Raw genomic sequence first — 13,206 nt, forward strand, 5'->3', positions numbered from 1 at the left:
GAAAAACAAATGGAAAATCTCATATGGAAAAGTTTAAAAAATTTGTTATTGGAGAACAGTGAGTTAAGCCCTATATTTAATTTAAAAGGAACAGGTAAATCTAAATAAGGCCTGTCAGAAACACACAGAAGAAGATTAAATATAAGACTACCAGGAGTAATACATTACATTTTTTTATGAGATCAACTCTTCAATTCAAAACATCCCCATCATATCAGACAGCTCAGAGTTGCTGCTACAAAGATTTTTTCAGTCACTGGCCTAAAACAGGACACTAATATGAAAACATTTCTATTTCAGTACATTCCCCAAGACAGAAATACACATGCATGAAGAGCAGCCCTTCTCCACATTATTCATCCAGTCCAATGATAGATTTGCCAAATCTGAATGACGTACTTATCACCGTGTCTTTGGCATGGGACCTGGGAGCCTTACTGGGAACTGTGAACACACATCCAGCAAGCCTGTCAAAACAGGGCCTGTTCACACATTGCTGAGAGGATGAGACAGAACCATCCTCACATGATTTCTACCGTGGCACCGGAAATCTGTGGAAACAGTTGAAAGGCATTAAAACAGCTCCCTGCTCCACTGTAGGAGGATGCCAGCTTGTCAGGATGCTGATCTTGAGCTTTTTCTGAAACAAAAAATAGACATGCTTCATCTCCAGAAGACAGGACTCCTGTTGGTAGGATGCGGATTTCTACTATTACCACTTGGAACTGGCACCATTTGTCTGCTCAGCAAGCCTTGCACATCAGTGCTGGCTCCACACACCTCACACGGTAGTGCTGGTCCCACAGCATGAAAAACCTTTTGTTCAGCAGGACAACATAGCTGGATGAGCAATGAATGTACTTTTAGGTTGAACTATGTCACAATACAGCTTTTTTCAAGCCTGGAGGACCAATCTAGCTATTCTTGGAATGCCTCTAAGTCAAGAAAAATTCTAATTTGCTGCCAGCCAGGTGCACCACTCTCTGGTCAGACCACCACCACCACCCTTGCCTTGTGGACACATCACAGAGCAATTGGTTATAGAAGTTGCTGCTTCTACTTTCCTTTTTGATGCCAAGAGATGTTTAGAAGTCTGCAAGACATCCAACTGAACAGCAGGGACAAAGTTCTCCCTCAGAGCACAGTGATGAGGATTCTTTTCCCGGTGTGAAAACTAAAGTTTGCTTCACCCAAATTGAGGACAGGATAATAATCTAGCAGTACTGGGTAGGTACTGCAGGAAGCCCGCACAAAGTAGAGTGTATTATCTGTACTTCAAACACATCAGATATTAGGATATCTGCAGAGAAGGACATCTCTGAATATACAAGGGACATTAACTACAGATTATCTAGAAAGTTTGGTAACCCAAACAATGAACTAAGTTTTTAAAATACCTGGAATAATTTTGTTCAAATTAAATGGCTCAGTTTTCAGATAGGACTTGCTCAGACTAAATTCTGCCCTCATGTTTTAATCTACCTTTGCTACGAATGTGAAAGAACTAAAGTGGAAGGTCTAATCATCCAGGATCAACACCCACTCAGCCTCTACCAAATGTTCCTCTTTGCCACATTCCAAAATCGGTGATACAGCTCTTGAGATCTAACTCATCAAAAATATGATGTCATGATTCCATGAAGAGAATTACAGAATGGTTTGGATTAGAAGGGAACTGAAAGGTCATCTAGTCTAACCTCCATAGCAATGAGCAGGGACAACTTCAACTAGATCACCTGTCCAGTGATAGACTAGAGAAATCTGATTGTCTGTCAGCAATTAAAGTCTTTTTATAGGCCAAAATTTAGAAACCTACAGATCAGGTTTAGGTCCTGCACACCTGTAACCAGCAAGCTCCTTTCTCAGCACTCAGCTTTGCTTTACACCATCCTGCAGCATAAAGACTCCCCACAATGCAAATCAGCCTGGAGTGAAGCAGCACTGAGCTGTTAGATAGCAGGCTGTCTAAAGTGTGGATCTCTGTGGTGCAAGCTTCAAGTGCTGTGGATCTAGCACACATAAGTCTTTTCTCTTAACCTTTGTCTTTTCTATGAACAACTGCTTCCTAGAGCTGCCAGCCCCTTCCAAAATACTGTCAGGTACCATTTGGACAAGCTCTGAAGCAGAACAGCACAGGACTAAGAGCTAGAAATTAAAAGTCTCCACAAAAAAACCCATTCTTTAATAAAGTCCCTTAACTCTATGCTCAGAGATAGCTCAGGAAAGATTACAATTGATCTATAATCAATTCTGACAGTACCCTTCTGCTGCCTCTCGGGACCAGGGACAAGACCAGGTAAGTCTAAACCTGTTCTACAATGAATGAATTAATCAAATATTAACTTTCCAGGAATATAGTTTGAAATACCTAAACTGATAGCATTTTAAACACCATTCATTAAAAGTAAGTTTTTAATGTATTTAATTACTTCATCAACAGAAAGGAAACCAGTTGTGTTTATATTTTCCCTAAGTACTTCAAGCACAAAGCAGCATGTTCCAAATCCCCTACAATCTGAAACCCTTGATGTTTTCAGTAGGAGCTCCACTCAACATTTTTGAAAATAATGCCCTAGAATATTCTGATATGAGTCTCTGCACAACTAAAAAGGCATTATCTTTCTAGACAAGGAAATTAATAAAAATATCATTACTTTGATACAAATTTCTGAAAAAATAAAGTAGCTGCCTCATAGCTGGGAAAATGAGGAATCCTCTAGAATTCATATTTTCTAGTTATGGTATCTTTTTTCTCCACACATGAGAAAGACACATCCATTGTTAAAAAATTCTAAGTTTAAAAAAAGCTGTTCTAGATTCAGGAATTTGCACCTCATGACAGAACAAAACACTTTTTTTTTTTTTTTTTTACAATAAAGAGAAGTTTTCTTCATTAGCCCTTTCCAAAAGAACATTCCATGCAAATCAGATTACTTGTCAACAGAATCTTACCATTTTTATTTGGAATGACTGTAAAGATAGCATACAATAAGGATGTAGATTTGCACTTCTCTAACTTAAAAGTTTAGAGAAGACTAAGTAAAACTCCGAGAATTCAAAAACATGTAGATGTGGTGCTTAGGGGCATGGTTTACTGGTGGACGTGGCAGCATTCAATTTACTGTTGGACTTGATAATCTTAAAAGTCTTCTCCAAGTTTTCTAAATGATTCTATAATTCTGAACTTAAAATGTAAATGGTACCTTTAACTTACATACAAAGTGTCAGAATCAAATATATTTAAGTCCCAGGACATTCCTTCAAAAGCCTAATACAGTGATAAGTCCAGAGGCTGTAACGTAAGTTTGGGAAGGGGCTTATGTGTGTGAGAAATATCATAGTCATTCACACCAAGTCCTTTCTGTCCTGACTCTGAAGTACTCTTGGCTGAAGAAATACTTTCCACAAGTGGTAATGTCATGATTGATGTTTAGGCAGTGTAGCAGAAGCAGAGGTATTAATTTTACTTCCATGCAGGAAGTTTCACATATTCTAATGAAAAGCACCATATCCAGATTAGAATTTCAGTAGGAATTATACACTTGGTCAGCTTCACATTTACTTTGAATGTTCACCATCTCCATTTTTATGCAAGACTTTTGGATTCTCATGATAAGGATTTTTAAATTGGCCTGCAAAAATGCTCAAAAAAAAAAAGCTGTTTTATTTTATAGGCAACCTGCATTATTTTCTTTGTGAAAAAATACAGATGTTTATAACATACAAAATAAGGACTCAACATCAATACAGAAGTATCATGAAACTTACATCTACCACTATTACCAGTCCTCTATAAACCCAAATTATTCTGTCTGACTCCTAAATACACCTAATTTCTAGAGGTAAATCTGGAAGACAGCTGTAAATACAGCTTGTTAAATGTGCTTAAACTGTCTGTTTATTTAAAAGAAATAACCCTCTTTATAGCTATAAATTTGACTGAAGTGCTATCATTTATGCAACCTCTCTGAATAGAAGGAAGTTAAAAATAGCCCAGCTTCCAGATAATTTTTGTAACAACCACATCTCACTAAAGCTGAAGAACTTCTGATCCATTTAATTATCCAGAATTGGCAAGTGTCTTTATTTAGAAGCAGATTTTGGTTTAGAGTATTAATAGAAAATTGTATCTTGCCACAATCAAAACAAGGCTTTTATTTCTTTTGGGAAGTACACTCAAAATACACATTTGCAGGAGAAGAGAAAGTGATTCTCAATTTCATTTCTTTGCTTTATCTGCAAGAAAAGTGACCTTGCAGAAGGTTACAAGAGAACAGATCTACACTAATGGAAGAAGTACTTTCAATATGAACTATAATCTTTAACCTAAGATCCTGAAAAATGTTACAGCCTGATTATTTCAAATTATTTTGATAGTTTTAGAAAGGGATACATGTTCTTTCCTTTGCTTTATGTCTGAAGCAAGGCTTTATTTTCCTGCCCACGCCCAGAACTGTATCAGTGCACTCAAAAGGGCTGAATGAATATCTGCTTATTTATTGGAAAAAAGTTACCTTGTACACTTCACCAGTTACCTCAAACACTTCAACTGTACCTCTGCTATGCATAACAGCACTCAGCATTATTTTAGGATAAACCACATAATAGTTTCTACAAGGGGGTAATGCTTTTTAAAACTCTGTTGTAGGCCAACTCAAACTTGTGTTGACAAAGCCAAATAACAACTGAAAACCCAAGAAATACAGTTTCTAAGCAGTGGAAGACATCTCAAAGAAACTCCATAGTTATGTCTACACTGATTATTCAGAAGCAATTCATAAACATTGAAAAGGTTCATTAGCTCTCAGCTTAAATAGTCAAATTTTCTGAGCATGCAATTACCATCCTTTGCGGCATGGCTCTTGTACAGGTACACTCTACCCAGAAGTACATTAAAATTTTCACTGCAAAAATCTCAAGTGTACCCTGCAATCATTTTCCTGAAATTAAAGCAAAAAATACAAAAAGTTACCAGGTATTTCTTTTCATATTTATCAGGAAAGGCTTTTCATTTGTTTCTGACAAATCAGCAGGAAATATGCAGCACACTCTCAGCTTCAGATATGGAACAAGCAAACAATTACAGGCTTTATCATACTTATGGCCTGGAACTCTGAATAAACTACCAACCACTGTAGTCCTAGTAGCAAAATGAGGAACTATTTGGCACATGCTGCTGAATTCTATTCAACATATTCTGAGTAATACTGTTTTATCTGACATGTCAGACAGATTTAAGGCTCTCTAGTTTCTAAATGGTCATGAACCTCCAACATGGTAGAATCTAACTGGAGAAGTGCAACAATAAAGGTAACTTAAGGCAGGTCTGACAATAGCACTACAGAAGTTTTGAAAGCTCACATTTCAGAGATGAATTTGAAACATCATTCATTTAAAGAAAGCAGTTTGAAAGAAAACAATTCTGATGTCTTTTAGTGACTTAAGTCCAGAAAACAGATCTCTGAAGATTCAGTTGAAGATATTAAATCTTTGCTTGCAAGGTAGAACACTATTGTAACATGATTGCAAAGTTCAAATTTGCTCCCAAAACTGCAGAAAACTGGACTATCATTTCATATTTAACAGCTAAATGAGTGAGATGTGCTGCTATAGCAGCACTATCACTTTGTGAATGAAAAGCAATTATTTGTTCTAACTGCAAGTATTTAAGACTGCACAAGAGACAACTAGAATGAAAATATACTGGAAGTTCTGTTTCTTGGAAGTTCCAGCAAGTATTGATCAAAGCCACGTATTTTAGGTCACAGCTGTCTTAAACTTCACTGCTAGGTTTCTTGACTGGGTGATAATGGATGTAGAAAAACAGTCAAAGTTCACACAGTAAACTTCTAAAACACCTCTAGTTCATTTTAAAGGCACAATACAGCTAAAAAAGTCAAGTTTCCATCACATGAAGTATTTAGAGATGAATTCTTGAGTGTATATTCATTATAATTACATTAGTGTGTGGAAAATCTTTTAAAACCTTGTCAGTCAAATGGTTCATTGAACTCCTGAAAAATTTTAGTGAGGATGTGGCAGGTGACGAATAATTCTGATTATGAATGCTGGCAGTTATTTACTGCTTCTATGACAGAGGGTGACAGCAGATGTCTGAAGTAACTTTTGAACTCTCATAGAGAAGCTGCTTCTTGATAGCTGCAATTAATAACAATGGGCTGCTTATAAATCTGATTAATATCTGGATAAAAAGATCTGCTACTTACTGAGTCCTCCAATTAAAAAGACAAAGTCACCGTTTCAAAGGCAGATCACTGTATTACTGCATATAGATTATTTAGACAGGAAACAGAACTGGACTGGGGAGAAATCCCTGGAAATTAAGGAAATGCTAGAAACAGGAGAGACCAATAACAAAATGTACCTAGGCACTGGCCAGGCATCTTGGCCAGTGATCCCCTAGGCCTGCACATAGCATGAAGCAGCTACATGGCACAAAACCAACTCCTTCCCAACAATCTTCCCCAGATGAGCAGCGATCTCCCCAGGGCAAAGTTAGGGCAGAATGGATATAACTCTGCAAAGCTGTGTTACAAACTAACCTGCAAGAAGGAAGTGACAATTTTTGGTTAAAACTGAAGATGACAAATGAATAAAACCCAGAAAGAAAGGAGGACATCTGAGCAGTTAACTTTATTTAAATTAGCTCATGTAAGTTTTCCACCAGGGCATCTACCAATAAGTATACTCCAAGTTCTTGCTATGCTCTTGATGCAGCTTCCAGACAGTCAACATCACATTCTACCTTCTGTTTGAATTACTTGAACTCCTTATAACTAATTCCTTGCAAGTTTGCCCAGTTGTCACGTTTAAATAATATTCAGCTAATTCTAGTCAGACAGTTCAGACTGCCTAGTCAAATTTCAGTACCTGCTCTCAGTGTCTGAATACATTTCTGTCCTTTCAAATGTCACATTGGTAGCAAACAGATTGATTGATATTGGTTGAGCAGACCTGACTGCTTATTTTCAGCTTATGAGCCACCTACAACACCAGGAGCTGGACTCTGTAATCCATGTGGGTCCCTTCCAACTCAGCTTATTCTGTGTGTGATTCTTCCACATTGCCACATCAACATTTATATTACTGGAGCAGTTGGTACAGAAGGCTTGTTAAAAGATCCCAGGTTTTTTTGTTCCTATAGTCCAAACATCAGTTCCTTGCATTCCTGCATGACCTACATAACTCACCTAAGACCTCCTCCAATGGTGAAACTAAATTAGAATGCAGAAGTTCCTGAGAGCCTGCTGTTCTGAAATACTGCAGAAATAGGCAGATTGTTCTTGAAATAACTTTAGTGTTTGCAAACATGAAAGCAGGACATGATATTAATAACTACCCTACATTCTAATAGCTATTTAACAATTAGTCTTATAAAAAAGACTACCTAATAACCTTTCCATGTGCTTGCACAGACTGTAATGTCCCTCAGGTAGAATTGGAAGCTAAAAAACCTGTCGTTGTAAACATTTTCTCTTTCAGAGTCTGTCAAAGGATATATGAAGATTTTTTTCATCCTTAGAAATATAGCTCAGTAACTATATAGCTAAAATAGGATTCATTTACAAAGACAACACGAATGACAAAAATATTTCTGAACTGTGTTTATATAAACATATTGGTTTGTAAACAAATTGACAACATTTACTTTAAATATTGAAAGAACTTCAAACTAGACAATTTGCATTAAAGAGAAAAATAAGTTAAAAATTAATCACATCTTAATTATTCCATTGGTTATGACTATATCAGGCACCTGGAAGTTTCAGAACTGAACCATACTAAAACACTGCAACAGTGCTGAATAATATAATTTACACTATGATCTCCTTTGAGAGAGCAAAGCCACCTCATAGTTACCTGAGGATTTCCACGGTAACTTAGTGGAAATCACAGTATAAAAATTACTTATTTTTCACAGACTGGAAACTCACCATTTCAATAATATTTTTTGGCATACTTTAATGGAAAATCTCTTGTTAGCTCTAGTTTTATACAGAAATCCCAGCAAAACTAATGCAAAAGTTAAGTCCTTCTGAAAATGTAAACTTTACCCAAATCTTTCCTGCACTATTTGCACTGTTTTGCAGGATTTTAGTTGTATTTATGAATAAAAATGTCCTACAAGTTAAGCATGGAAGTATTTAAGAAAACCTAAGTTAACAGAAAAGCATTGTGAATTATGAAATAGTTACAACAGTTCATCAAATTATACATCAGAAGGTTACACATGTTTAATCATAAAACAATATTTTCTATATATTACTCAAAGTCAGCTTCAACATTTGTTCTCATTTAAGAGTGATACTCAAAGTGATATTCAGGTTTTTTATCCCTTTAAGCGAGTGTACGCTCATTTCATTTATTTTTACAGGTGCAAAGATGCTTATCTGGATACAAGTTCCACATGGGCATGACACTCAACGTAATTTTACATTTTTTCATCTTGAAGGCAAAAGGCTGTCAATGGTAATAAACAGGCAGTTCATCATCACTCATATCTGAATCATCATCATCTACTTCACCTTCAATGATTGATTTCTTGCCTTTGCAGCATGAAACAATTAATCCAATTAAAAAGACCTGCAAATTTAAAGTAGAGAGTGTTACTGTTATTGAGTTCAGGGGCATATAAATGCAATATAAGTAAAACAAATTGTAGTGTGGTGATACAAATGATGCAATGACAACTACTGTAATTTACCCAACTCAATTCAGAGGTCTCCAAATTCCAAGTACTTACTGCAATGAATGCCCAGTTCCCAAAGTAATAGGCTGCACTGAAGAACCAAAATTTATGAAGAAAGAGGTACATCCGAGTGACAATACACTGATCTAAATTGAAAGGAAATAGTACTGATTAACACAGAATAACAAAATCAGCTTAATACCATATAGTAGGATAATATTTTAGCAGCATTCAGCAATATTTAACTCCGCAATATGATTACACTCTATTACATCTAATTTACTCTCCTACCACGAAGGAGGAGAAGAATTTACTCTACTACCAAGAAGGTATACAAAAGGGACACTTGTTATGGGGGAGTGACTGAGACACACAATGCAAAGCTACAAGTCACATAGGTAACCCTATTACTACTGAGAACAATTTCTCATGCAGATATGTCAATTACTAACTAGAATCAGTCCAAAAGGGAACTCACTTCCAATTTTATATAAACCACGGCCATACAAAGCAGGTTCTGGATTAAAACACACATTTCAGGTATTTGAAAAACTGTGTTGCTACCAGGATTACATAAGCTTTGTAAAAAATCAAAAGTCAATTAATTACATGTACACAAAAAAACTCCACCATGTACTGGGCCTTTAGCAAGCCAGATAACACAATCCGTATTTGTACACAAGACCTGACTGTGCTGGCTAAACCTTACTCCTCTAACAAGAAGAATATTGAAGTAGGATTTTCTGATGTGGGTGTATTTTTCTTCATTTCTAACTGGGAGATTTTAAAACTAAGAATCAAATTTCCAAGGAATTTTCAACACACAGAGAGAGTAAAGGCTTGTATAGGACACTGAACCTGTGGCATTTAAGGGGTCAGGCTAGAGGATGGCCAGCAGGACACATGATCCAGTTCATTAATCTCTCAAACGCAAGGAAGGGCATGTACTGAGTCCATGCTAAGGTAAAATATCAATTCCTGGCTGGTCGTCTTGTTTTTTTACACTATGCTTACTATGCTTCAAACCCCACCTAAAGCTCATTTCAGAGCAGGAACTGGTGTGCAAACATGTTGAACACCAGAGAAAGGTAAGCAACCCAGAAACTGCCTGTTTGTCCCTCAGTTCAGACCCCAGCTTGGGAAATATTCCCCAGGCGCAGTTGAAGTAAAGATTTCCTGCCTTCTAAAGCTGTGAGTGCTGCGCTACTTACATAGTTGCATAGCTCACTTTCCACAGTCATCTAAGAAAGAAACACCAGTGAAGAGAAGATACTTCAGAACTGCAGATAATATAGTTAATAGCATCTGCAGCTCTCCAGCTGGTTACTTGAATTAAAAAATAACTAAAAGACTTTCAGATGGCAGTTTATAATAATTGGATTAAATAGATTATGATAAGTATTTTGGAATAATTTGACCTTGAGAGAATATTTCTATGCAATGTTACAAGAGCAGATAACTAAATTTTAGCTATTGTTTCTGAACAAATGTTATTTAATAGGCTGACATGACATTTTTTATCAACTGATTTCTCCATATGACTCAATTTAGAATAAGTTATAATGAATAGCCTGAATTAAGATAGCTACTTGCTATCCAGAATGATCAATGTGAATATTAGATGTATCTTGATCATGTGAAACAAAAGTACACATGGAAAGCTACCAAGCCTCCAATAGATACCTGCCACCATTTAAAAAATACAACATATTCTATGCACGTATATAGTGCTGACCAAGGAACAAAGCTGAACAGCCAGGATTCAAGACAAAACCATTTTTAAAATAAGGAATGACAAGTATGAATAGTCATTACTACCAGAAGAGTCAACTATTTTTTGGTTTGAATCCACTAATGAAGTTTTTAATTACGGTAAGAAATAGTTACACTTAATGTGCTATTTTCAAATTAAGGCTCCTTCCAGGAAGTGAATTAGCTACTTTATGATGAATTACAATTATTATTTTGTTCAAAGCCAAATATTAAAGCCTAAAACGTGATTGTGTGCACTGAAAACTCAAATTGTAAGAACTTACTGATGAGGTCAGTCTTTTACACATCTCAAAACACAGTAAACTTTCCCTAAAGCACGTAAAAGGAAGTAGTTTCTTAGGGAAGAGTTACAAATTGCTGTGAACAATGTAATTTATAAACATCGGCATTATTTGAAAGTCAATACTGTACACTTGTTTTACCTCTTTATTAATCAACTAGACAATGAAGCAGATTATACCCTCTGTAAATTCACAGATCAAATTGGGGAGAAATAAAGTGCAGAGGTCAAACACACTAGATGGTCAGATTTAGGAAAGGGCTGTTCCCAAGCCCCTTGAAACAGTCCTGAAAGTTGAACAGAGACAAAAGCCCTGCGCCTGGAACAAAGTAACACCATGCAATAGTGCAGGCTCAGGGCTGGCCAGACAAAATGCAACTGTGCAGAAAGTGACATCTCCCAGTAGACAAACAGAACATGTAGGTACTGGTGTTCGTCCATAACTCGGAAGTGTAACTGAGTATCAGGCTTCACTATCTGGAATGCAGCGAAACGCCACGAAACTGATCAGTTCTTCCACTGTGACAAACTGCATCTGCAATGGTGCCATCTTGGGCTGCCCAGTACAAAAGCAGCATTGACTTACTGAAGCAAATCTAGTGGACGACCACTGCAACAGCTTCAACAGCATAGAGCCCACAGCAGATAATGACGATGTGTTCTTTCAGCTTGAAGTAAAGGTGCTAGCAGGGGTGTCTTACTACTGCTTCTGCTATCTAGTGGGGGCTTACAAAGTATTAAATGAGATTCCTCCTAGACCTGCATAACAACAGGACAACAGATGGCAGAGCTACAGCAAGAAATACACCTATTAAATAGTAGAAGAGGCAATCAGCATAGGTAAACATTGAAGCAGGCTGTCCCTCAGAAATTCAAAGCTAGATGGATGTGAGCAACCTGCTCTACTTCCCCCTTACTGGGGGGCTGGACTGTATTACCTCTTATGTCCTGTGTGTGCTCAAAATCATTACAAGAAAGTAGATATTGAGACAACACAAACCTAAATAACAATGGTATTTTTGGATGAAAAACCCCAAAGTGAGTATGCTATCCAAAGACAGATGAAGTCAATGTCCCCAGATTCAAGCACAACTTCGTTTTACTTAAAATACACTCAAAACCACTTCCAAAGGAAAAGCTGCATCCTTACTGCACTGGAAAATCTAAGCACTGCAAAACTTCAGACTGTAGACATATTAAAGGCATAGCTTCAGGTATCCAAGAATACTTATTTCTTACAGCCTTGCTGCCAAACAAATCAAAAGCTTGCTGTCAATAAATCAAGCTTTTTGCAAATCATTGCAAAAAGGACCTGCTGTTTGAAGGTTCTAGGTATGGCTTTGTATCACATATCGAATTGTTGAGACAAGGCAAACTTCAGGAGTCTCTACAGGAGGATATTAACAGGTATATTAAAATTTTCCCCATTTTGTACCTATCTTCTCACAACCTAACATCTTGATCAATATTTCATAGTCTTCAGGTCACTCCAGTGCTTCCAAAGTCCACAGAAGTTTATGGTAAATACTGTATTTCACATATCACTTCCACATTTCTCTGGGAACAGATTCATGGAATGGAAGCAACAGCTGTCCCAGCACAAATACAGGATTTTTTTCTTTTCTTGTTGGCTAAACAGCAAAAAATTACTAGGTTCCTAATTGGTCCTTAGTCATTAGTTTCTACAAGTGTTTTTTTAATATACTATTTGAGCATATCCGCACTTATTCTATATTCTTCTCTGCTGTGATATATATACACACACACACACAGAATTAATAGTAGCCTCATTCAGCTGTTGAGCCTGTCTTTGCACTTGACAATCCAGCCCCTTCACTGCTGCTACTTCTCTGGTTTCACAAGCTAAAATTAATCACTAAACAAAGCTTTTACAACTTGTGGGTTGTGGCATCCTATACCATTATCTTTCTCTCAGCTAACTTCTCTCAGAAACTGCTTAAATTTCAATTCATCACTCATTCAGCTTTCACAATAATGCCAGTATTAAACAGCTTCAGCACCACTTGCTTCAAGGTTAACTTTGCAATAAAATTACACCTTTGATCCCTTATCAGACTGAAAAGCATACTGGAACACATACTACTCGCATATAGCAGGGATCTGAAAATATTTCCCAACTGGCTGTATGTAGCTACAATAACTCCCCACTTAGAGATGGGAATCACTAAGCTTCCAACACTTCAAGCTGACAGCACTTTGAAGTACTACAGAGCACAACAGAAGCATGAGTATCAAATCACTCAGATGTTAAACAACAGTTTGCAGCTATCTAAAATCTTCTAAAATCTAGGTCTAACACGCAAGCAAAAAAAGCTGCCTGCTGTTTCATCCCAGTTGTCTGGCTTTGGTGCAGGTTTTTCTTGTTTAGCTGGAAGCGGTAGTGAGATGGCATCTAAATTAGACCTGTAGAGCCCAAAAGTCT

The 13,206-nt window shown here is 36.9% G+C and overlaps 1 protein-coding gene across 2 annotated transcripts in view; it reads right to left on the minus strand.

Moving 5' to 3' along the window:
- Positions 1–6,631: 6,631 nt before the first annotated feature.
- The window catches only part of LMBRD1 (LMBR1 domain containing 1), a 66,165-nt gene continuing 59,590 nt past the window's right edge, over positions 6,632–13,206 (minus strand). The window contains exons 15-16 of one of the 2 annotated variants that reach the window (XM_038131430.1): positions 8,765–8,856; positions 6,632–8,604 (exon numbers count right to left, since the gene is read on the minus strand). In XM_038131430.1, coding sequence (XP_037987358.1) covers positions 8,485–8,604; positions 8,765–8,856 — 212 coding nt within the window. In that variant the 3' untranslated portion in view covers positions 6,632–8,484. The remainder of the gene's footprint in view (positions 8,605–8,764; positions 8,857–13,206) is intronic. The other variant, XM_038131431.1, reaches the window with a different exon arrangement.

This window comes from Motacilla alba, chromosome 3, assembly GCF_015832195.1.
Source record: "Motacilla alba alba isolate MOTALB_02 chromosome 3, Motacilla_alba_V1.0_pri, whole genome shotgun sequence".
Classification (NCBI taxonomy): Eukaryota; Metazoa; Chordata; class Aves; order Passeriformes; family Motacillidae; genus Motacilla; species Motacilla alba.